The sequence below is a fragment of the Lotus japonicus genome, chromosome 4, assembly GCF_012489685.1.
Source record: "Lotus japonicus ecotype B-129 chromosome 4, LjGifu_v1.2".
NCBI classification, from domain to species: Eukaryota; Viridiplantae; Streptophyta; class Magnoliopsida; order Fabales; family Fabaceae; genus Lotus; species Lotus japonicus.
This window is the reverse complement of record NC_080044.1, coordinates 52,771,452-52,796,763: the sequence shown is the minus strand read 5'-3', so window position 1 is coordinate 52,796,763 and position 25,312 is coordinate 52,771,452. Positions and strand designations below refer to the sequence as shown.

The following is a 25,312-nucleotide window of genomic DNA, read 5'->3' as shown; positions in this document are numbered from 1 at the left end:
ATTACACACTCAAAAGCAATTCTAATAAAAGATATCCAAACAAAATTCAATTTCTAGAATCACGTTCTTGTAACTGTATCCAAACATAAATCACGTCATTCAAACTCACGTTTATCAGATCTAATTCTGACCAGATCCAATTCTGCTAACGCTGATCCAAACACACACTGAACTACAAGGTGAGGCTACGGCGGATGACACAGTTCCACATGTCTCCAACCTTCTCTCCATCGACAACCGAGGTGGCGGCGATGACCCTGGTCGTTGAAGCGGATCTTGTCTGCCGATGAAGCTGAGTTCACTCACTATAGCAGTGGCAATGAAGATTGAAGAATCACGAAATCTGGTGCTCCTACCCATGAGGTGGTTTTAGTTTTAGAGGAAGAACACGGGTGGGTTTTCTTTGCTGCCTCTGGTTCTCAACAAAGCAGAACTTTAATTTCTTACCTATATTGCAAAGGGAGAACACAGGTTTTCTTTCCTATATATGTTGCATTTTTCTTGTTGTTCTTTTGTTTGATTTTTTTAATTAGGATCTTTTATTTTGATTGTTACTTGCCCCCTGCAATGAAAGATTGAAGAAGCTAGTAACTAGTAAGGGTCTTTATTGTAAAATCAAAATTTAACCCCATTAACTCTTTTTTTTTTTTTTAAATTTACCCCATTAACTCTAATTCTTGATAAAAATAAGAATTTACAACCTCAACTTGCAAAATATTCTGTCACTTTAAGATGGTCCAAAATTAGACCACTTTTAAATTGGTGCACATTACGTGGAGCCCAAAAAAAAATGGTCAAACGTTAAAAACACTGGCACCCTGTTTGCTTAAATTGAAACCCTTGAAAGACGGCTACGCAGCTTTAGACAACACACAACACAAACCTGAGACTGAGGCTGACGCACGAATGGCACAGTTGAAAGCACTCCCTGCATATCCATCCTCTGCTACTCCTCCTTCCCTGCATGCAACAGGTTCCATTTCCATTTTCTTTACTCTTTGTTAGAGATTTTCATTGGCATGTTCAACTTTTCTCAACTTTAACAACCCCTTCTCTTTTTTTTTTGCAGATCACCTTCTGCATCATCAGTTCTGGAAGGCAAAGCCATCATCATTCAAACAGGTGATCTTTTTAAACTTTATTCCTTAAAGTTTACAAAAACATGTCTGAGCCTATTTGTTTATTCATGTATTTGTGTTTTGGTGGTTACATGTTGGTCTTATGTGGGACTTTTGTATTGTCTGTAGTTGGGACCAAGAGCTTGTGTTGGTGCTGGTAAACTTCAAGGTGAGAATATGTTTTCTCATGCTCAACCATTTTCTCACCTATGGGAAACTAGAGACATCAGTACATGTTTCATTATTATTATTATTGAATGACTTGATTTACAAACACAACTCGGAAGAGCTTATCTTGGTTAATTTTTCATCCTGGGTTTAGTATAAGATCTCCATTACCATTTCAGCTAAACTGACACAATGCTGTTGTAAGTTGTTTAATCATTTTTTTGTATCCAGTTCCACCTGGGGTTAACACATTTTGAAAAATGGTGTGTCTTTAAATTATGAGAGCATGAACATGTAATGTTTCTTAATTGTTCTTTATAGTTGAATCTTTTAATTAAAAACTTATTAGCTATTAACATGTAGTGTTAAGTGTTTTCCTTTTGTGTTTTTCATCTGTCAGATTTGACTTATCGTTTTGTAAATGAGCATTCCCTAACAGAACTATGTCATGATTGCCATTGGCAAATAAATTTCAGAAGGGGTTTTTTGTAGCTTCTTATGCTATGGATGGTTTTATGTTGGAAACAAATGAGTTTCTTAGAGGCGCTTGTGTTCACCGCTTGCTATATTGATTTGATGCTGTTTGATTTCAAGTTTAAGGTCTGTAATGTTATTGAAATTCGCATGACATGCAGCTATAAAAGCAGTTCTGCGCAATGATACAGATGTAGAAATTTCTGAAACCAAGAAGGGTAGTGGGCTACGAGGCAAATTGAATAAGGTTGTTCTTGCTTACAGTGGTGGCTTAGACACATCGGTCATTGTGCCATGGCTGAGGTATAGCCGTTGCTTGTTCTTTTTCAATTTTCTGTTATATCAGATTTTTTTGATATTAGATTTTTTCTATCAGATTTTTCTTGATGGCAAATACTTCTATGTTGAAAAAGATGTCAATTTTTTTATGTAGAATGTGTAAATAGGGGTTACAAACCATTTAGAGATTGTATACATGACTTGATGAGTTTTAAACCTGAAAAATTCAAATTTTGTAGAGAAGCATGGTAGCAAAATAGACATTTCTGAATTTTTTTTGGTTGTGATAGGGGATATTCAACAGTAGATACCCATGAAGTTACCTATTGTTGTATAATTGTGCCCTTATTATAATATCTTATTTAGTGATTTTGGCATTGCAGAGAGAATTACGGTTGTGAAGTCGTTTGCTTCACTGCTGATGTTGGCCAAGTATGTTATGCCTTTTAGTTTAATTTCTTTGATCAACGTTATTGCTGTGTAAACTTGGTTCCTGGAAAAGGTGTTTTAAGATTGTGAACTTCTGGCTTGGGGAATTTGCTCTACTGAATTTGTTGTTTATTTTCTGCATGTCTGGCAAAAAAACTGAATTACACAGGGACTAAAAGAGTTGGAAGGTTTAGAAGAGAAAGCCAAAGCCAGTGGAGCCTCTCAATTAGTGGTTAAGGACTTGCAAGAGGAATTTGTTAAAGATTACATATTCCCTTGCCTGCGTGCTGGTGCCACTTATGAGAGGAAGTATTTGCTTGGGACTGCGATGGCTCGCCCTGTAATTGCTAAGGTAACTTCTTGAAGTGTTCTATTTTATCTCACTTGGTAAAACCATTTCTTCTATTGCTCTGTTAGCTCTTTGAGTGCTGTAGTCACTTTTCTTTTTCTCTTGATATATTGAAAAAAATCACTATTCAATGATTATGGAACTTAGTTATATTATATATTTCCCCCCTTATATAAACATGTATTGATTCATACCTGCTGACGGATAGGCCATGGTTGATGTTGCTAAAGAAGTCGGAGCTGACGCTGTCTCCCATGGGTGCACCGGGAAAGGAAATGATCAGGCATGTCTTACTATTATTATGCTCACAATAAACATCATGTCAGTTATTCTATTCTGACACATTTATTTATGTATGAACATTTAGGTTCGATTTGAGCTGACGTTCTTTGCTCTAAACCCCAAGCTAAATGTTGTGGCTCCATGGAGGGAGTGGGATATTACAGGGAGAGAAGATGCTATTGAGTATGCTAAAAAGCATAATATTCCTGTCCCAGTGACAAAGAAATCCATATATAGCAGGGATAGAAACCTGTGGCACCTTAGCCATGAGGTAGGCACTTTGGTTACACTCAGCTGTTTACTAAATGTTGATAACTGAGGGGTGTCATGTCGGCATCTGGAATCAAGACCCGATTCCTTTTGATTAATATGATCTATCTGTGCATGGTTCACTACTATAGGAACTCCCACAATCCCACAGCCATATTCATCACAGGGCTGGATATTACTGTCATTGATACATGTCTGCCTATTTTATGTACCTTTTTTATGTGAAAACCCTCATTTTTATTCTCCAGAGATACAAGCACTATCACTTTAGTTCATAAAAGATTCTCAAAACTAATGAATGTCAGGTCTGGGGTTTCTGCCTTGTTATCAATTAGTTGTCAATTTAGTTCATCAATAATTCGAAATGTCATCGTTTGGGTCTTTTTATTATCCTCTGTTTGAAGGTTGTCGATGCTGACATAGCCCGTTATCTGCTTGTTTGGATGAACATACACGGGCTGTTACCTACTTGCCATATGCGTGTGGTCATTGGAAGGCCTTCTATCATAAAGTAACAGAAGGACCAAAATGGTGATATTTTAAATCTGTTATGAACAGCTAAATTGGTGAAAAATCTTCCAAGAACTAAAGTGATGGCACTTTAATCTTTTAAGAACAAAAATTGGATTTTACTGCAATTTCTTTCTAAAAGCATGACACAGATTCTTGAAAACAGTTTCGATTCATTCACACCCAGTTTCTCTTCCATCTCATTTTTGCTGACCTTTTCTTCATATCTCTTTCTTGTGTTACTATTATGTCACCCATTACATCTGCCACTTCTCTCTCTTCTATTCCTATATCTCTCTACAGCGGAGGTGGAATCGAGTGGTGAACACATGTTTTTTACTTGAAAGTACTTCAAGGAATCCTATAATTTGTTACTGGTCTTCAGGCCATGTGTGAACCCTCATTAGACGCACTAGATCACTTCTTTGCTGTAATGTTGGAAGTTGCTAATCTGTAGTTTGATCTAGGGTAATGCTTTATGCATTGTAGCTCTAAAAACTATATTTTGGAAATTACCTATTACTTTTTCTCTAATATATATGCAACCTATGACACTGAAGGGTGATAAGTTGGAAGACCCAGCTAATGAGCCCCAAAAGGATATGTACATGATGTCTGTAGATCCTGAGGATGCTCCAGACAAGCCAGAGTAAGCTTCCTTCAGAACTTGTGATTTCACTTTATATATAACCTCCAATTTGTGGTTAAAAATGTTGTATTTCACATATTTTGGATTTTGTATTTTAAATTTATGAAAGCATTCGTGATGCCATGCAGATATGTGGAAATTGGGATAGAGGCAGGGCTTCCTGTTTCAGTCAACGGGAAGAGGCTTTCGCCAGCGTCGTTACTAGCAGAGCTCAATGAGATTGGCGGAAGGCATGGAATTGGCCGGGTTGACATGGTTGAGAATCGGCTCGTAGGTATGAAGAGCCGTGGAGTTTACGAAACTCCTGGCGGAACCATCCTGTTCGCTGCAGCAAGGGAGCTAGAGCTTCTGACGCTTGACCAAAAAGCAATACAAGTTAAAGATTCTCTAGCCCTTACGTATGCAGAGTTAGTGTATGCTGGCAGATGGTTTGATCCGCTTCGCGAGTCCTTGGATGCGTTTATGCAGGAGATCACAGCGACCACAACAGGTTCTGTGACTTTGAAACTGTACAAAGGTTCTGTTGGTGTAACCAGTAGGCAGAGCCCCTTTAGCCTGTACAGGGAAGACATTTCATCATTCGAGAACGGGGAGATATATGATCAAGCTGATGCTGCGGGCTTTATTCGGCTTTATGGTCTTCCCATGAGGGTTCGAGCAATGCTTAAGCAGGGTATCTAAGGTTGATTTCATTTCAAACTGTTTGGAAAAAAGGACTTGCTTTGTTGCACTACACAAATTTGCTTGTCAAGAACAAAGGTAGAGTGTAGCTAGAGTACCTTGGATTGTTAGTGGATCAGCTACGCCTTAATAAAAATGAATATAATATCATTCTGAATTTGAATTCAGATCTTCTTTCCTCTATTATTTATGTGTTTGTTTCTGCATTTTTTTTGATAAGCCAAGTACAAGGGGTACTTTCTGCAGTGCACTGACGGTGTAAATTTTTTTTTACACCATCAACCAATCAGATTTCAAGGATGTGAGAAAATCTCTCTTTTTATTTAATTTCATTAATTGACGTGGCACATCCTTGAAATCTGATTGGTTGACGGTGTGAAAAAACTTTACACCGTTGGTGCATCATCATTTTTCTCTTTGTTTCTGCATATTGAACGGTCAAAAATCACATATGTAGCTCTGAAGCTACTCATCACATGAATTTATCCTTCGTTTTTCAATCATACGAATTTATTATTCGTTTTTTGATTGATAGCTTTCCAAGCATGCACTTATTTTTTAAAATTCAATTTCAGATTTATCAAAAGAAAAAAACATTAGAATTGGATCCTCACATTTTCCAAAATAAAAATAATAAATTTCCAATATCAAGTCAAAGACAAACGAATTCAACCCCAGGTAGTATTTTCTCCTGCAGTTTTAGAGCACGCTTTCTGTTTTCCTCATGATGCCAAGTTTGGAAGTGCTTCAATTTCGGTTCAGTTGGTAACCTTGTATCAATAGTTATCTTTTGGAGTTCAACTGAACTCTGAACCAAGAACATAGCTAATTCAACTTCACACCCTGCTCCACAAAACCCAACCAACTCTAACTCCTTAATGCTGTACTCGGATTCTACAGTTAATTTGCGTTCTGTTCTGAAAGTGGGTTTTGTATTTTGCATCTGCAAAATGTAAGAAAATCATATTCAGACTCAACTATCCTAGCTTTATAGTATAAAAGATACTTGATGCACAACATCAAGAATCACACCACCTTACACCCGGCAGTGAGGTGGTAGAACTTAGGAGGTAAGATCTTCTATTTTCAAATGATGTCTCCATTTTCTATCCCACTAAAAATTCTTGTCATGTCAATTAACAAATACATGTCGGGCATCAGTTGCAAATTTAAGAATCAAGATTTTCTGTCCTCAAATGGTGTTTCAATTCGCTCTCTAAGTTAAAAGAGATATGAGTGAGACAATTACAAACTTATAGTGGTATTAATGAGTGTTAAAATTTTATTGGTGAGACGAAAAATGAGACACTATTTAATAGAAGATTTCAATCCTAAGTTTACATAGTGATTTTTAATTGACATGTGATTTTTATTGATAAGACACAAAATTTGGAGAAAGGGGATTTGGATGCTCCATTACTTTGACATCATATAATAGTGAGATTTGTGTGCTTTGCCCTTATAATTAACATCTAAAACCATAAGTATCTAAATCAAAGTCAACACTCTTGATTCAATCCATGAAAAGAAGGCCATAAGCACTAGGGTATTCACCTTGAGTGTGAACCTCCATAATGAAGGCATTGCCTTCAGTAGCAGAACACAATCACTAAGTGTGCTGTCATCATCAATACACACAACCAACTCCAAATGCTTGAGATTGTTTAAGTCAGGAAGTTGATGTAACCAGTAAATCTAAAATTAAGACAGTAAAAAATGAAGTCACTTCTGTTAATAAGGAAAGCAAGCATAAAGAAAGGAAATGAAAAGGATGAAAAAGCCTACCTCTTCAGGTGCGTTTTCTGTAATATCCAATTTAAGCATTTTTATTTGTGGGAGAAAGCTTAGTCTAACGAATGTCTCTAAGGCTCCTCTAAATGTTGCTTCCTCAAGTCTTGGAACACTCTTAAATTTTATGTCCAAACAGGGTCCAAAGTATTTGAATGACACTAAATTCTCAGCAAAAATCTCAAGGCTTGCAGGGTTCCAACATTTTACCAATTCCAGGCACTTCAGCTTGAGTGATTGATCTATAACCTGTTAGAAATTAAATATAATATAAAATCATTCACGTGTCTTTACCCGACTACGGCTTAAGCTTTTGAAATAATTGGTTCATAACATAACCTTCATGGTTTCTGGAACTTCTGAGGAAATCAAGCTCAGCGTTTCAAGTAGCGGGCAACAACACAGCAAATACTCGAGCATCTCTTTCGTCACAGCAACGGATCTCAGACGCAAGACACGCAAGGAATTAAAACCTGCAAGTTTAAACATTTGCAGTGGAAGAACATATTCAAATGCCTGCCCAAAATACAACTCAAGCTTTTGAACCTTCTTTTGAATGGCAAACTGAACCCATTTGTCAACATTATACCCTTTGCCCACATGAAACCAAAACTTCAATCCTTGTAGAGTTGGACTTTTAAGTGAACTCAACAATTCATTAGTCCAATTTATGTATGTTTGCCTCTCAGCATCAAACATGGTCTCCATTGCCATTTGTAAGTGCCTTCCTCTAACCCTCTTAAGGTCTTTTTTCATGTCTTTCATAACTGGTGAACCATCAAATTCTAAGGTCCCTGAATAAAAGGTCCACATGTATCTCCATTTCCTTGAGAGGATGCTGGTCTTTGCAGCTTCATTTATTGGCAATTTGGATAAAATTGCTCCAGGAATTCCATTTGGCAATTGGTTGATGAGATCTTCACAGTTTTTCTCATTGTTAGATTTTGCTCTCTTCTGTTTATGATCCCAGTTAATTGCATCCTGCATGATCAACCCTGGCCTAAATTTGACCAAAATTTATGGATCATCAAGATCAATAAGGATAATGAATAGTTAGAATTGTAAAGAATATTTGATAAAAAAGGCAGAGAATGGAAAATCAGGTAGAAAATGGAGTATATGAATTCACTAATGTGGAAGGAAAAGAAAAATTCATTGAACATTTACTGGAGGAAGAAACTTGGAAGATCATAATCAAATGAAACCTCTTTAAATTTTGTCAAAATGTGATCATATTACAAAACCAATGTAAAAACAAAAATAATGTAAATGGAACAAAGGCTTTGAATTATTGTTACCTCTTTACTCCTTACTATCTTTTCATGTAGTTTGTGATTGTGAATGAGATTTATATTATGATTGAGATTACTTTTCTAATGCGAATATACAAACTGATCTTAGTAACTAATAAGAACCTGTTTCTCTTTGGAGTCCTTGCTTGTGGTTCACATAAAAGGAAACCTTTTACCATGTACAGATCCGGAAGATGCTCCCTTTGAGGTGGTGGTTTTTATATAAACTAGCTTCAGTCCGGGAAAACTAATTTTAGAATATTTAAAGTTAACTTATAATTTTTTTTTTTGCTCCATCGGAAAAGTACAAGAACTAACAAAAAAAAAACTAACTACCTCTCATCTTATCTCTAAGAATGAGAGTTTCTAACTCAGCATGAGGTTTGTCAAGGATTATGGTGCCTGAAATCGATGTTGAAGCCGCAAGCTTGGCCAAACAATCGGCTGCACTATTACACTCCCGTGGGATGCTCTTCAATGTAACCACCCAGTCTCGATGAAGGAGCTGGTGAATCGCACTAATTTCCATAAAAACCCGTCTAGCTTCCATGTCGTCCAGAGTAGCAATAAGTTCTTCACAATCAACCTCGCAATTAACCTTTCTGAAGCCAACATCCCAAGCTAACAGGAGGCCTTCCATGAGTGCCTTTGCTTCTGCCATTAAAGGATTCCCACCCAGATCATGTCTGGACACCCCTTTCACCCAATTCCCTTCGTGATCGCGGATGATTCCTCCGCAGCCCATGACGTCGTCCCTCTCTCTGAAGCTTCCATCAGTGTTGAGCTTAACCCATCCCACAAGTGGAACCTCCCATCGAGCTGTCAAACGGGCTGCTGCACCACCAATAATATGCTTATAGACCGACACCAACTCATCATGTTCATGTTTAATTTTCCTCCAGGCAACCTCCAGAGTCCAAGGCTCCCCTTCAAAAATCATGTTGTTCCTCCACTTCCAATTTCCCCATAAACCTGCCAGGAATTTCAAGCTTTGTGGGCTCGTAGCCATCCTTCGAACCCATGAGTGCAGATCAACATCATCAAACCCCCTCCAAGACAGAGCTTCTAGTCGGAGCCAAACTTCCTTCGCGTGAGGGCATTCTCGCAAACAGTGAAAAGCATTCTCTACCGGGTTGGAGCAGCGGGGGCACGCCGGAGATGTCGCGAGATTGCATCGGAACCTCTTCAAATTCGTTGGGAGTACATCTTGCAGAATTTGCCAAACAAACAGGCGGATTTTCTCCGGGACAGCTAACTTCCAAATCCAACCCCAAGCTCTGCCCACTGGTTCATCCCCTCGGTCCTTCTTATTCAGCCAACTATATGCCTCCTTCACCGTGAAGTAGCCTTTGCCACCAGGCGCCCAGGTCCAAGTATCAGCCTTGTTCTGGAAAATTTGAGGTTGAATTCGGAAAAGCTTGTCTTTAAATTCCATTGGAATATCTGTGTACACTTGATTCAGATTCCATTGACCATTATCAATTAAATTGGCCAGCTGGAGCGTGGTGTCTGCAATGTTTACAAAGGGTACCTGTTCTGCGAGCTTGCCATGGCCACTCCAGTCAGAATACCAAAGGGAAGAAGAGCCATCTCCCAGACGGAATCTAAACCCTTCGTGCAATTGATCCCGCGCCTTTAAGATCCCACGCCAAATGGGGGAATCTCTAGGCTTTGGTTTTACCTGCAAAAAAGAGTCATTGTTAAGGTATTTATTCTGCATTACCCGCACCCATAGCTTCCTCGGATGTGCCATCATGGACCAAACCGCCTTTCCCATCAAAGCGGTATTCGAGATGGACATGTCCTTGATACCCAAGCCACTTGCTTTTTTTCCCAGGGTTAAAGTGGACCAGCTTGCGCGATGCCACCCTCTTGCTACCCTTCCCTTTGTCCAGATAAAGCCACGGATGGATTGATTCATCTTGAGGAGCATCGATTTTGGGATCCAAAAGACCTGCATCAAGTAACTCGGGATTGAGGCCATAACAGAGTTTGCCAAACAAACCCTACCAGCCATGTTAAGTAGGCCTGTCTTCCATGAAGCCATCTTCTTGTTTATGTTTTCTAGTAGGAAATTGAAGTCCCTACCTCTCATTCGCCCTCCAGTCAAGGGAAAACCAAGATACTTCCCAAGATCTCTCACAAAGGGAATCGGGGAAATCCTTGCCATCTCCTCTTTCATCTCCCAACTCACCCCACGAGATGTTGATGCTTTAGACTTATGCAAGTTGACTTTCAGACCTGAGCTGTTGCAAAATTGAGCCATTGTTCGCGCCAGTAAGGCCACCTGCTCCTTAGAGGCCTGGCAGAAGAGCAAAACATCATCTGCAAAGAACATATGAGATATTAAAGGCCCATGCTCGGCTACCTTCACCGGTTTCCACTCACCACGATCCACAAGGCTCTGAATATGGCAAGAGAGTCATTCCATGCAAAGGAGGAAGAGGTAAGGGGATATCGGATCCCCCTGACGGAGCCCCTTCCCTGGTTTGAAAGATGGTAGTGTCGACCCATTCCAAAGAATAGAAATTTGAGCTGAGGAGACACAACACATAATTAGATCAATAACCATTGTAGGAAGTCCAAACATGACTAGGGTCTCTTGTAGGAATTCCCACGACACACCATCATAAGCTTTTTCCAGATCAATCTTGAAGGCCATGGACCCTTTCTTCGCCGTAGATTTTCCCATCTGAAAGACTATTTCTTGGGCCACCATCGCATTATCCATAGTACCCCTTCCCGGCAAGAAGCTATTTTGCATGGGGCCAATGAGATTGTTGAGGAAAGCTCTCAACCGGTTCACCAAAACCTTTGTGATAATCTTATATGTTACATTGCATAAGCTTATAGGGCGAAACTCTTTCACAGTTGTTGGGTTGTCAATTTTCGGAATAATCACCAACAGGATTTTTAACAAACCTTCATCAACCTTTCCGGTGGCAAATGCTACCTTCACTACATCCCATAGCGCATCACCCACATTATCCCAGTACTCCTTGAAGAAGAAAGGTTGGAAGCCATCCGGCCCTGGAGCTGTGTGGGACTTCATTGACATCAAAGTTTTGCGCACTTCTTCCTTCTCAACTGGCTCTGCTATAATCTCCCTTGCTGCCTCCGATAGCCTCGGGAACTCTCCTGGGGGAAGGTCGTCGTGCATGGCGGTTGGTTTCGCCGCAAAGAGGGAAGTATAGTAGCCTTGGATCATATTCTCCAACCCATTCGGATCATCACACCAGTCACCATTATCATTCCTAAGCTTGTGGACTCGGTTTCTCTTCCTCCGAATTACACATTTAGCATGGAAATATGCAGTGTTGCGGTCTCCTAGTCTCACAGCGTTCTCTCTAGCCTTTTGAAACCACAAAATCTCTTCCTGTTTCAGAATTTGTTGAAGCTCCCTTTGAAGCGTTGACTCATGTCGTACCATATCTGATGTGACTCTTGCATCTAACTCCCTTTGAACCCCCTTAAGGCGTGCTTCCACCCTTCTTTTACGACGGTGAATGTTTCCAAACACGTCCCTATTGAAGGACAACGCAGCCGCTTGAACTCTCTCAAGCTTGGTGTTGATTTCTTCATTGTTAGCGCGCCAAGCATTTTCCACAACCATCCCAAACTCTGGATGCTCCGACCACGCTGCCAAGAATCGGAAGGGGCGAAGATTCGTGTCAGGAGGTCGTGCCCCACAATGAACCAAGATGGGGCAGTGGTCTGAATGAACCCTGGAGAGCGTCTCTACGAAGGCATTTGGGAAAAGCACTCGCCATTCAACATCTCCCAAGGCCCTATCAAGCCTCTTAGATAGTACTAATCTGTCGTTCATTTTTCGAAACCATGTGTAGTTTGACCCAACTAAACCCAGGTCCACTAGACGACAGTCTTCCATAACCATAGCCAACCTTTGGGCCCTAGCTGGAACAAAGTTGCCCCCTCTAACTTCACTGGCATGCAAAACCTCATTAAAGTCACCTACTAGCATCCAAGGTGTAGAAATGGCCGACCTCAAAGTCTCCAAAAGATCCCAAAGAATTTCTCTTTGAGTAGGCACCGGAGAGGCATACACTGCTGAACACATCCAAGGAAGACTATCCTTCCAAATTTCGAATGTGATCGCCTGTCTATGCTGGTGTAGTAATCTCACACTGAAGTTAGAAGAGTCATTTTTTAACACCCAAATGCCTCCACTGAACCCCACCGCCTCCTCTAAGAAGCAAGGCGTAAAGCCAAGTGAGAGCCAAAAATGACGGACTCGATCAAATTGACAACGAGTTTCCACCAAGAGAACCAGGTCTGGTTTTTTCAAACGCACCATGTCTTTGATAAACAACCTTCCAGCCTCTCGCACGGCTCCACGAACATTCCAAGACAAAATTGAGAAATCTTCAAAACCAATCATTACAACTAATGGATGAATGGGAGAAGAAAGGAGGCATCCCTCTACCTCACTAATAGTCATGGAATTACTGATCATGATCATGGTTCTCAATGTGCATGCTTGTGCACAGGTTCACCTTCTTCACCGCTTCATCAAACTTTTGAAAATACTTGAGATATTCCTCAGGATCTTGTGCTTGGAGGGAGGTGGCGCCAAATACCATATTCTGGGATTTGGGTTTATTGGCATGCCCTTGACTCTTGTTGGGGGGCGTAGGCTGAGCTGGCTTTGACCCACTTGATTCCTCCCCTCGCTGTCTTTTTTTTGCTTTCATTGCTACATTAGTAGTGGTGGGTCCATCATTTTTCCCCACACTAAATTGGCCCCCTTCTTTCATGCTAAAACCCGTTTTCTCCACCTTTTTCTCCCCCTTTTTTTCCCTTGGTTTTGGCTGCTCATAATTCTGCTTGATTGATTTGCCATTATTGGCTTTTCCTCCCCCCACGCTGTCATGTGTTGTGTGTGGACCCCCCTTTGACTTATTCCTCTTTTTCTTGGAAACAACCATCCAAGCCCCAAAGCTCTCTTCCTCTGGCAATTGAATGCTGCTCTTATTCAACGTCTCCTTTGCATTAATTGTTGCTCCATGATTGGTTCCCAAATTCTGGGAGGGGGCAGCCTCATGATTGTCCACGTGCATCCCCTCCATTTGAATTTTCTCTGCCTCCACCATGTCCGCATGTAACTGCTGCGCTTGACTTCCTCCCTGATTCTCGGAATTGTCATTTAATTCTGTTACCTTGCCACCCTGAACATCCGGGTACGTTACAATTTGCTCCTGAGTTTTCGCCAACCCTAGTGTTGTTTCCGGCGCCGCCACCTTCTCCTTTGGAAATTCCGGTGGAGCTTGGTTGACGGTTGACGAAGGCTCCTGCATGCATTCTCTCGATCTATGCCCATAGCAGCCACATCTCGTACAAATAACATGGAGGCCTTCATACTCAATTTTGTACCAATCATCTTCAATCATGATCTTTCCTAGCACAAGGCTTGACAAGTCCAACTCCACACATATCCTGGCAAACTTTCCTCTGTCCCCCCTAAGCGTGTTAATGTCCACGCGAACCGGCGTTCCAATGATTTGAGCAACTGACATGAGGAAGCTCTCATCATAGAAAGCCGCATTCAACCCCGGAATGCGGATCCATGCTAGTGTGCGAGTCACCTTGGCCGTTGGCGAGATAAATATTGGACTCCACATTGACACCGCCAAGTAATGATCAAAGATCATCCATGGTCCTCCCCCTATGACCTTACGCTTGTCACTTTCCAAATCAAATTTTACCATGAAGAATCCATTATCTACATCTAAGAGATCGAAGTCTCCATTTAGATCCCACACATATGCTAGTCTGGATTTCATAGTACGGTAACCCAGCCTCTTCCCCAACAAGCTCACTACCAAGGAGTCTTTCCATGGTGCACACATCTCTTCCAGCACTGATTTGTCCACCCTGATCCTGGGTAGCATCGTGTTGCCATTCACATACTCCAGTGTCATTTTTTTAAGATAAGAGTCTATCATGCTATTATCATATCTCGTCTTTATCCAATCATTTATCTTATCCTGCACTTATCCTATCATGATCACCAAACGAGCCCTTAGAGTTACTATAACATAAAATCGGTGATATACAACATTGTGCATCATTTTTCCAAATAGTCTCTATATCAGACCTCATCATATATCACATTAATTATTTCTCATTCTTCTCTTCTTTTCTTATCATAGATGTTTGTTTCGCAATATCAAATATTTACGGATAATTTTCCTCTTTTTAAAAGCAGGTATTAAATATATGAAAAATTTGTTATTACTTCTTTAATAATTGTATATCAAATTACTATAATTTTTACAGTCGGGAATACGGTGCAGCCACCATGTGACTGTGATTGCACCGACACGTTTTGGCCAATTCAGAATAATCATACATTTTTCCTAACTACACAAAACAAATAAAATAAACAAACAAGAGCAAAAACATAAAATAAGAATTCACGATCCCATTGACCGTTTACAGTTAAATAGTTAATATTCTAGGCCGTTTGAAAGTCCGTCCTAGCCTGCCTCCAAATTAAAACTTCGTCTCATTAATTTCCTCATACATATGGCGTGACGCTAGTGGCATCTTCCTCTTCCTCGAACCAACTTGGATAATAAAACTTCGTAGCTAATTCAACACTTCACGCGCCATACACACACCAATTCAAATAATCGAACATGTATATAAACTCCCTAACACTACCTCATCTTTCATCCAATAACACATATTCAAACTACTACTGCTACATAGTTTCTTTCAATATTTCTTGAAGCATATTGTAATTGCTTTACTTCCACTTTGTATACTTCAAACCAAGATATGATGAGGGACGCAGAATTTGAGCGTGTTCTGAGCTATTTCGATGAGGACGGTGACGGCAAGATTTCTCCGTCCGAGCTGAGGAGGCGGCTGGCGATGATGGGTGGAGAGCTGCGGTTGAAGGAGGCGGAGATGGCTATTGAGGCGTTGGATTCGGACGGCGACGGGTTCCTGTGTTTGGAGGATTTGGTGAAGCTGATGGAATCAGCAGGTGAGGAAGAGAAGTTGAAGGATTTGAGGGAGGCTTTTGAGATGTATGACACGGAGAGGTGCGGGTTTATAACGCCGGAGAGTTTGAAGAGGATGTTGAAGAAGCTGGGGGATTTGAAGTCTATTGAAGAGTGTAAAGTGATGATTGATCGGTTTGATTTGAATGGGGATGGTGTGCTTAGCTTTGAAGAGTTCAGAGTTATGATGCAGTGATTGATGATATATGCTACCTGCTGTATATTGATTGATTGATTGATTGGATTTTCTGGTGGTGGTGTGCTATCAGAGATTAATTGATTCTTTTGTATAGAATGATTTCATTCTTTGTAATTAATTGATATGGATCGGTGATTGATTATTTGATTTGTACATCTGTTTCTATCACCCAAATAATAATGAAATATGGACTAATTAACAACTTGGTTAAGAGAGGCATCAATTCTAACACATCTTCATTAGTGAGGACGGCAATTGCAGGATTATTTCACCTGTACAAAGTAAAAGCAAACAAGTATGATCAACTTTGTTATATTTACACAAATTTATCTTTCATCTCTTCTTTTTTCATTATCTTTCTCATCACATTCTTGTTTCTCTATCATTTTGTTGAATAATAGTTTTATTGACACTTCTATTTCACTCTGTGACATAAAATGAGAAAAAAGTGAATTGACATGTTTTTTTTTTGACATGTGATGTTATAGAAAATGCAAAAAGAAAAATAAATAAAAATGGTGTGATTTTTTGGCAAAATCTGGTAATTGTGATAGGACTGTGGTGTTGTGGGAAAAGTTTGAGTAAGGATAGGTATGGTCTGGTGTGATAGATTGGAATAGTTGCAGATTGTTTTAATATTATGCAGTATAGTTCTGCAATGTTATTTTTATGCAGGTCTGCTATGAGACTGTTCTGGTATGTAATATGTATTGCAGCTGCAATGTTCTTTTGATGTTTTAGCTGCTTTTGCTGTGGAATGCTGCACTATGGATTGTCGTTTTTTTTGGGGGGGGGGGGGGATGCTGGCTTTTATGTCTCCAACCATGCTGGATTTTCTGTCAAGTAAATTTGCTGTGGTTCTTCGGCTCGGCTGGAGATTGGATGTTTAAGGACTTAAAATTAGTTGCTTGGTCTTTGATAGCTGATATGGTATTTGGTTGCAGGCCATGTCACATGATTTATTTGTGGGTTTTGTTTAGTCCACGAATTGTAACCCAGAGGTTTTTTTTTTTTTTTTTTTGATAAGCTTGTAACCCAGGGGTATTTTTAAGTGCTTTGGTTTTTTGTATTGGGTGTTAGTGGTTTAAATTTATCACTGTATAAGTGATGTACTGGTTTGATGGTTGAAGTATAGCTTTCTTGCAGGTTTGAGGTTGTGTACTTCCTAGGGTTTTTCCCACTAGTTTTTCCTAGGAAGGTTATAACGAGGTACAGTTGTTAAACTTCACATCATACTTTGCCTGTTTTTCGTAGAGTTGTTCTCACTTCTCATGACACTGTTATCTTTCAATAAAATTATTTTTGTTTAGAAAAAAAAATGAATGAAAATGAGATGGACGAAAGAGAAAGAAAAGTGTAAATGAATTATTACTCTATTTTTTTCTTTCTTAATATCATTAATGTGAGTGAGAATGGAGTGTATAACGTATATTTAGTTTAAGCGACTTTTTTTTTGTTGGTCTTGACCAAGATATCCTCACAGCCGACAGCCGTGAGACTAATCCCTCGCCTCACGGTCAGCGCACTAAGCGGTAAGGGGCTGACCAAGGAGTTTTTTCTATTCGCAAGAGTTGAGATTCGAAGCCCCAACCACTTGCTTAAAGGATGAAGTGCTGAATCACTACACCAACCCACTTGGTTTCATTACTGTATTCTTAGTCTTGTTATTTTTATCATAGAAAAATTGCTACTCCTCCGTTCCTTATTATAAGACCATTTTTGCGTGTTTTTCTTGTTCCTAAATATAAGTCCATTTACAATATCAATGAAGCATTAATTATTTTTTCCCAAAACTATCCTCATATTTAATATGAAAGAGACAATGAGATTTTGAAATAATAACTTGGAGAGAGAAATTTATAAGAAATTAAATAAGGGTAATCTAGGAAAGTGAATAAATTCTTTTACAAATTTATTACTTGTATCTACTTTTCTTAATCTAAGAGAATAGGGTAAAATGGACTTATAAATAGGAACGGAGGGAGTAAAATGCAAGAATAGTTGAGCTGCATTGTTCAGTAACGAAAATATTCATAGACCACTATTGGTGTAGCCCAACGAGAGAAATTAAGAGAAGAGATAAGTAATGAATGTGATGTATGATGTGAAAAGAAATGAAAGACAAAAAAAATGAGAGTATTTATACTATTGAGTGGCCTATGAAAAACCACTCGTTTAGTAATTAAATTTCCGGTGAATCTTAAAAGAATTAATCATTTTGGAAAATGATGTGTTTATAATGAGCTCACTTTAAATTTACGGTGAATCTTAAAAGAATTAATAATTTTAAAAAATGATGTGTTCATAGTGAGCTCACTTACACCTACATGAGAGAGATAAGAAAAGAGAAATGAGAGATATAATGAGTGATCAGGTTCAAAAAAAAAAGAGAAAAAAAGTAGGTGAAAATGATATGGAAGAAAAGGCAGTGTGAATATATCAAGGTTGAGAAGAATGAATGTTCTTCTACATATAGTTTTCCCTCATAGTTCGGTGTGATTGATTTGCAATGTGTGCGTGTCTATTGTTTATTTTTTCATTATGCTGAATAATAATCCTTAGGAGGTCTTTTCTCCCCATTAGAGGCTTCGCCAAGAGGATCCCCTCTGATCATATTTATTTATTATGTGTGAAGAAGTGTTTTCTGCTTTGACGTCAAGACTTATTGTCTCTTCTTCCTTTCATGAGATTCAGATTGCCTGAATTGCTCATTTTATTTCTCACTTGTTGTTTGCATATGACAATATTATTTTTCCTTGTGCAACTGTTCAGGAAGAAAAATGTGTTAAAGTCATTTCTTGACTCTTTTGAGAGAACTTTAGGTCAAGTTATCAACATTGACAAGTCCATGCTCTGTTGTAGTCAAAACGTGTCATGTTTCAGGTTTAATGAGCTTACCAAGCTTTTGGAAGTTAAGACGGTGGAACGTTATAATAATATCTTGCTCTTCCTACTATTATTGTTAAATCCAAGGCCTAAATTATAACTTTGACAAGTAGCGGTTGAAAGAAGCTCAAAAGGTGGAAGGAGAAATCTCTACCACAAATGGGGAGGGAAGCCCTCATTATGTCTTGCTTCACATTCGTTCTCAAATAGAAGGGACGATAAGTGATTTTACTCGAGTGGTGATGTTACTATTAGGAGAATCCATTGGCTCACGTGGAATAAATGATAAGATAAAAGTGTTTGAGGGTTTATTTTCGAGATTTCAAAGCGTTCAATATTTGCTCTTATTGAAAAACATTGGTGGAGAATTTGGTCTCTTTTAGTTACATTCTTATTATCTGCTGCTACATCAAGGAAGAGTACCCCACAACCCATGGTACTGGTTTGAGGGTCCCATTATGAGGCATAGTTTAATAAGGTGTCTATGGGCTCGTTTGGTACACCGTATTAGACATGATAGTTTAAACTTATAAAATATATTATGAACTTATTTGTTGTTTGGTGTTAACATTGTATTGCATAAACTTATCCATCAACCCACTCTTATACATTAAAATATAGATTATTTAATCCACCCTATAAATTATGGATAAGGCATGATAAGAGTTTGATGTATAAGCAACAAGAAAATATATAATCCACCACCACCATAACTCGCCAACATCGCCCTCCACCTCCGCCACCACCACCCTCCACCTCAGCCACCACCACCACCACTAACGCCACCTCCACCACCACTACCACCATCCACCACTGCCGCAGCACAGCTACCACCATCCCTATCGAAATTGTCACTGCCTCCACCACCACCACTGCCACCGTCATCACACTATCAAATTCCAACACCACCACCATCGCCACTGCAGCTGCCACCACCACTGCTGCCATCACCGGTTTACGACACTGACACCACAATACTCTGCACCAACGCCACCCACCACCACCACCGCCACCACTAAAGCCACCTCCACCACCATCACCGCCCTCTACCACTGCCGCCATCATTATCGGTACTGCCACCGCCACCACCACCACTGTCACCTTCCAACATTGCCACCGTTGCCTCCACTACCTGAACTGCCACCACCAATATTGCTATTACTGCCCTATAACATTGACACTACAATACTCTCCACCAACACCATCCACCTACACCACCACCTCAACGCAACCCTTTCCACCTCTGCCACCACCGCCACCACCATCGTTATCGGCACTACTATCGCCCCCACCACTCTCGACCACCGCCGCCACCACCACCGCCACTGTAACGCCCCGAATTTCGGGTGTCACTTTAGTAACCTATTAAAGTAAATATGCAATATTTTCCCAAAAGAATGTATAAACACGAGTATATTTTTTCTTTTCAAATGTATTTCCAAAACATGTCATGCATACTCCCAACTACAAAATCTAACCAATAGAAACAACTCAACAAAAACCTATTATGCAATGACACCATGAATCCGACATACTCCCTACGATCTCCACATCGGGGAACCGCAGGAAAGCAATGCATCGGAACCTACCCGAAACCTCAAATATAAATTCCTAAAATCTTTATGCAAGCTTAAACCAATAACGGTAAGCTCTCTAACCCAAGGCTCTAGCCCTACACCCGACTCTATTCTTCGAGTCATCCACAGTTATTCAAGTTCTTCTCTCCGACTCGTACGAAGATCAAGCTCCATCGAAGATTCTCCATCGCCTAATAGCGTTAAGCGCCCAAACAACAAGTAGCAAATAGAAAGGGTTAACTCCATACAACTACCACATATAAAAGAGAAAAGCATGCTATTCACATTTGATTACTTAGCATGGTAAATAAACTAGCAACTTAACTCAAATTAGATGACAACTCATCCTATCGATCATGAAATCAAATCATATATTTAACAGAATCAAACGATATGGTTTTAAAACAGAATCAACAACTTAACAACATATATTTATTCAGATATCCACAACTTAACACCCTAGGTTTAAGTCAGATAACAATAAAATCAACAATATAACATCAAATCAGATATCAACAACCTCAACAATATAATATCAATTCAGATATCGACAACCTCAACAATATAACATCAAATCAGATATCAACAACCTCAACAATATCAATCAAACAATAACATCTCGCAAGACGGGACAATCACGTGGGACAAACCCACCTCATCACCACTTTAGCGTCTCAAAAGATGGGACAATCACGCGGGACAAACCCACCTCATCGCCACTTTATAACGTCTCGAAAAGACGGGACAATCCCGTGGGACAAACCCACCTCATCGCCACTTTAACGTCTCAAAAGACGGGACAATCGCGTGGGACAAATCCACCTCATTGCCACTTTATAACGCCTCGACAGGCGGGACAATCCCGTGGGACAAACCCACCTCATCGCCACTTCAAGCAAACCAAAACATCTCATCCAACTCAGTAGTCACTCAAACAACAATCTCAAATCCAAAATCAAATTAACATAATCACATGTTATTCATATTATCAACAAACATAATTCAATTCAATTGCATACCAGCTCAGTTCACTATTTCCACATAACAATAATCGAAGAACCAACAATAACCAATGGCCGAAGCCCCAGAAAACGGAGACACACGTCTCAATCAGTTTACACGGCCGAAGCCTCCAGAAAATATTTTCCCAGTTTAGTACAATAGTCATAATCAAATGCCAATCAAATTTAAACATCTTCATCTCAAACACATGCAGTGCGATAAAAGCATGCAAGACTCAAAGACGCGCTAAAACCGAGTTACCCTTACCTTAGCCAATTTCTTTCCTAAACTGCAACTTCAATCCAATCACATCTTTGTTTTCCACGTCGGCTCGCTTCCTTCTATTCTTTAGCTTCGCCGCAAGGCGCTTTCGTCCTTCGTACCCTTCACAAAGTTCATATACTAAACCTTAGCCTCTAAGGTCACATCCAAAGTTCCAAAACAAGCTTAGCTAATCTTTCTAACTTACTTAGACTAATTCAAATGCTTTATGTTTCAAGGACTAAAGTCCAAGAGAAAATATTTATGAGTCTTAAAGAAAGGTCCTTTAAGAAACGCATTTTGCAAACAAGTCCTCAACTATAAGTGAGTTCTTTTTCAACCCTCAATCTTAAATAAATTTATCAAACAAACCCCAAGACTTTTAAAACTCAAGTTTAACCCAAAACTTCTAAGCATATTGTGTTTTAGTCCTAAGATTTTCCCACAATAAACTTTTAGTCCTCAAACTTAACTTATGATTTTCACTAAACAAAACAAGTTTCAGAATTGATTTTCCAAACCCAAAACACATGCCATAGGCTCGGCCACGTCTACATAAATAAGTATAAATTTTCATTTTTCCCCAAATCACTTCCAAAGCCATTTTTAACATTTAAAAAATAACTAATCAAAGCTTAAATTAAAATCCTTAAAATCTCAAAATCACTTAACTCAAAAAATAACTTTTTAGAAAATTAATCGGTGAAATCCATAGATCCGGTGATGGGGAATAACATTTGTAAAAGCACTTTGGAAAAAACTCTAATTGAAAATTTTACAAAGATAAGAACTCAACCTTTTTAGAAACAAAAACCATGGTTCAATAAATCATTTCCATAGTCATAACTTTAATAAAAACACTATGTGTGGAAACTAAAAGAATAAAGAAGAGATTATTTACCATATAAGTCCATAGAGATTATGGTTACTGTGGCTGTCCAAGGGAGCTACGTGAGGAAGAAGGACAGAGGGTTGTGGTGGGTTTGGCCAGCCATGGAGAAAAGAAAAGAAATGAAGAAGAAGAAAATGAGGGTTGTGCTGCTGTAACAAAGAAAAGAAAAGGACGAGAGTGTTGTGCAATGAGTTGAATGAGATAAATGAAGTGGGTATAGGAAATGGGTGATTTAGGTGCTGCAAGGAAGGAAATAAATGAAGAAGAAGAAGTTGATGATGGTGCTGTAACGTTGGTGATCATGAGCAGAAAAAGAAGAAAGGGAATGAAAAGGAGAAGTGCTGCAGGAAAAGAAAAGAAGGGACGTGAATGTGGGAGAAAGAAAAGAAAATGAAGTAGAAAAGAAAGCTGGTGGTGATGCTTCTGAATGAGAGAGAACGTGAGTGAGAGAAGATAAGGATGGATGGTTAGATATTTAGGGGAGATATTATCATAAGATATTTTCAGAAGATATTTTCTAAATCGGTACAGATTGGTTTAGACACTGGAGGATTTAACTCATAGAGTTAAGATAAAAATATAAGAGTGATATATTATTATATAAAAAATTATGGGAAATTCTATGAAATGATAAAATATAAATTTGAATCACTTTGAACAAAATAAAATGATCCATGAACCAAGAAATGAGTAGAAACTGAGCTAAAGAATAATTGTGAGACAATTAGAGCAAATATGACGTCGTCATATTATGCGTCTGAGCTAAGTATAAATTATAGGAAAAATGACAATAATTATTATTATCATTTGAGGAGAAAATATTTTGGAAACGACATGCTCCAAAATCTGACACAGAACTGATTAGGAAAATATTCTCCGGATGAGAAAACTTCATTCACGGAAAAGATTTCTAGAGATGAAATGATTAAAACAGCGCGGACAGAAACTCCGAAAGGAGCTTCGAACACAAAATCCTTTGGTTCAGGGTCTCGCTTAAGTCTCTGCGGAGATAATGTCTAACTTTATCGGATTTCCGGAAAACGAAACCTATCGATCTTACAGTCAAAAGTTCCATAATGGAACACTTGTCATAATCAAACGTAAAAACAATAGAATATAAACACTCAATTAAATTAATAAATCGAAAATAAATCAATAGTCTAGTTATTTAATTCAGGGTCTTACAGCCGCCACCACCACCACCACCGTCGCCACCTGAATCGCCACCACCCACTAATATCATCCTCATTTTTGTACTATCGATCATCATTCAATATTTCACAAAAAAATAGGATTATATTAATTTAAACGAAATGATAAGTCATACAGTGCATGACCAAACGTTGTATAGTATAATTTTTTAATCACGCCTTATACTATAGCATACCACACGAGCCTTATATAAAGCGGTTTTACCCTACTTGCATCAAAATCAAACCCCAAATCGAATCTAACTTAAATGCCAACTTTTATTTACCCAAATCAAAAATTTGCAGAGCTTCAAAGCGAATAAGAAAAAACGAACAATATATTGGCTTAGTGGTAAGTGAATTAGACAGTCCAAATACGAATCTCGACCAAATGAGTAAGAAATTGACCCCAACAACGTACTCTCTCTTTTCCTTATTAATTGTTCACTTTAAAGAAAAAAATTTGTTCCTATGTATCTACCCACTTAAAGTTTCAAAAAATGATTAAATGATGTTTTTCCAAGAAATGTCATTGCAGGAAAAATAAATGAAGAAATATAAAATAGGTTCTAAATGTTAAATAGGAAAAAAAATAATTACTTTCATAAAAAATAACAAAATTATTTACATTCCTTAATATGTATGTTTCCTCTCAATTATATAGAAACGAGGGCAGTACACTAGTACATATATACACCATCCGGTCATCATTATAAGTAAAAAACAAGTTTTCACATTCATTCAATAAATGATGTATCTAGTCTATAATAATGACAAAATACATCATTTATTCAAGAGTAAAATACACTCCCCTCCCTTGAGGTTTGCCAAAATGACACTCAACCCCATTCTTAACCAAAATCTACACTCCACCCCACTCAATCTAACAAGTTAACTACATGTTAAAAAATGCTAACAGGATATTCTCTTTAATTCCAAACTAATAAATTTAAATATTTAAATAATAATAAAATTAAAAAATTCGGTTTATTACTTTTTATTTCAAGAAGTTTAAGATATTTACAATTAAATATTTTCACAATGTTGTATAGGAATATCAATAACATTTAAGTTTACAAATATAAATTTAGACTAAACAAATACTTCTATTTTTCTTTTAACTTATTTTCATGATTAATTGTACTAACAAAATTTCATGATTAATTAGATGATATTTATTCCAATGAAAAGCCCAAAAACAAATTTATGATTGTTCTAGTCACCTTCTCAATTAGTATATTATTAGCTTCATAGATTGGTTGCACTTGCAACATGCAATATTATCTTAGCAAATAAAATGCGAAATGCAACAAATAACAGATGATTATTACGTGAGGTGCTTGGTCTACTAGAATAACTGAATGAGGTATAGTTTCATATCTCAAAAAAATGGATTTAAATTCTTAGTAATCTCAATCACATGATGTTGTATGTCCTCCAATGATAGCTCAAGTGGTAAGAGCTTGGGGATATATGAGTTGGGTATGGGCAGTTGCAATTTATCTTTTCAATGTACCAATATAAAATTAAAATATAATTCATATATCTTGAAATTATATAATCCAAGATGAATTTTATGAAGAAAAAAGTCATATAATATCATAAATTATATTGTGAGAATATTTGTAGCTTTCGTCAACATATAATACAGTAAATAGTTTAAAATAGATTATTATAAAAATATTAATCGTAAATTTCTTAAACTTTTTTAAATAAAAATAATAATAAAAGATTTTTTTATTATTTGAAAATTTAAATCTATTAGTTTGGAATTAAAGAGAATATTCCGTGAGCATCTTTTAAGATGTAGTTAACTTGGTAGAATAGGTGGGGTGGAGTGTAGATTTTAATTAAGAATGAGGCTGAGTGTCATATTGGCAAACCTTAAGGGAAGGGAGTGTAATTTACTCTTTATTCAATGAATTTAAAATGTTAATATTTTTATATAATAGTGACCGAAAGGTGTAATTAATACACGAATTCAGGAT

At 38.2% G+C, this 25,312-nt stretch overlaps 3 protein-coding genes and 1 long non-coding RNA gene across 5 annotated transcripts; 2 read left to right on the top strand and 2 right to left on the bottom strand.

The window, feature by feature from the left end:
- The first annotated feature begins 813 nt into the window (after nucleotides 1–813).
- Nucleotides 814–5,392, top strand: LOC130713763 (argininosuccinate synthase, chloroplastic-like). Of its 2 annotated transcripts, none has more exons than XM_057563559.1 (10): nucleotides 814–973; nucleotides 1,070–1,122; nucleotides 1,248–1,287; nucleotides 1,952–2,063; nucleotides 2,423–2,471; nucleotides 2,638–2,820; nucleotides 3,026–3,100; nucleotides 3,185–3,370; nucleotides 4,440–4,528; nucleotides 4,657–5,392. In XM_057563559.1, exons 1-10 carry the CDS (start codon nucleotides 907–909, stop codon nucleotides 5,207–5,209), a joined length of 1,407 nt encoding a protein of 468 aa, XP_057419542.1. In that variant the 5' UTR covers nucleotides 814–906; the 3' UTR covers nucleotides 5,210–5,392. The 2 variants fall into 2 exon arrangements, with proteins under 2 accessions (XP_057419542.1, XP_057419541.1); XM_057563558.1 differs by having other exon boundaries at nucleotides 1,922–2,063.
- A 344-nt stretch (nucleotides 5,393–5,736) lies between these two features.
- LOC130713764 (putative F-box/LRR-repeat protein At4g15060) lies at nucleotides 5,737–8,418 on the bottom strand. Its single transcript, XM_057563560.1, has 5 exons — nucleotides 8,296–8,418; nucleotides 7,337–7,997; nucleotides 6,995–7,246; nucleotides 6,764–6,904; nucleotides 5,737–6,152 (listed from the first exon to the last, which is right to left on the bottom strand). The coding sequence occupies exons 2-5, from the start codon at nucleotides 7,982–7,984 to the stop codon at nucleotides 5,862–5,864; spliced, it is 1,332 nt and encodes a 443-aa protein (XP_057419543.1). The 5' UTR covers nucleotides 7,985–7,997; nucleotides 8,296–8,418; the 3' UTR covers nucleotides 5,737–5,861.
- Nucleotides 8,419–14,969: 6,551 nt separating this feature from the next.
- On the top strand, nucleotides 14,970–15,669 carry LOC130714789 (putative calcium-binding protein CML19). The gene has a single exon (XM_057564738.1). It carries the CDS (start codon nucleotides 15,091–15,093, stop codon nucleotides 15,511–15,513), a length of 423 nt encoding a protein of 140 aa, XP_057420721.1. The 5' UTR covers nucleotides 14,970–15,090; the 3' UTR covers nucleotides 15,514–15,669.
- Nucleotides 15,670–19,800: 4,131 nt separating this feature from the next.
- On the bottom strand, nucleotides 19,801–22,576 carry LOC130714790 (uncharacterized). Its single transcript, XR_009011418.1, has 3 exons — nucleotides 22,144–22,576; nucleotides 21,249–21,365; nucleotides 19,801–20,170 (listed from the first exon to the last, which is right to left on the bottom strand). It is a non-coding gene; the product is annotated as an uncharacterized LOC130714790 (long non-coding RNA).
- Between the last annotated feature and the right edge of the window lie 2,736 nt (nucleotides 22,577–25,312).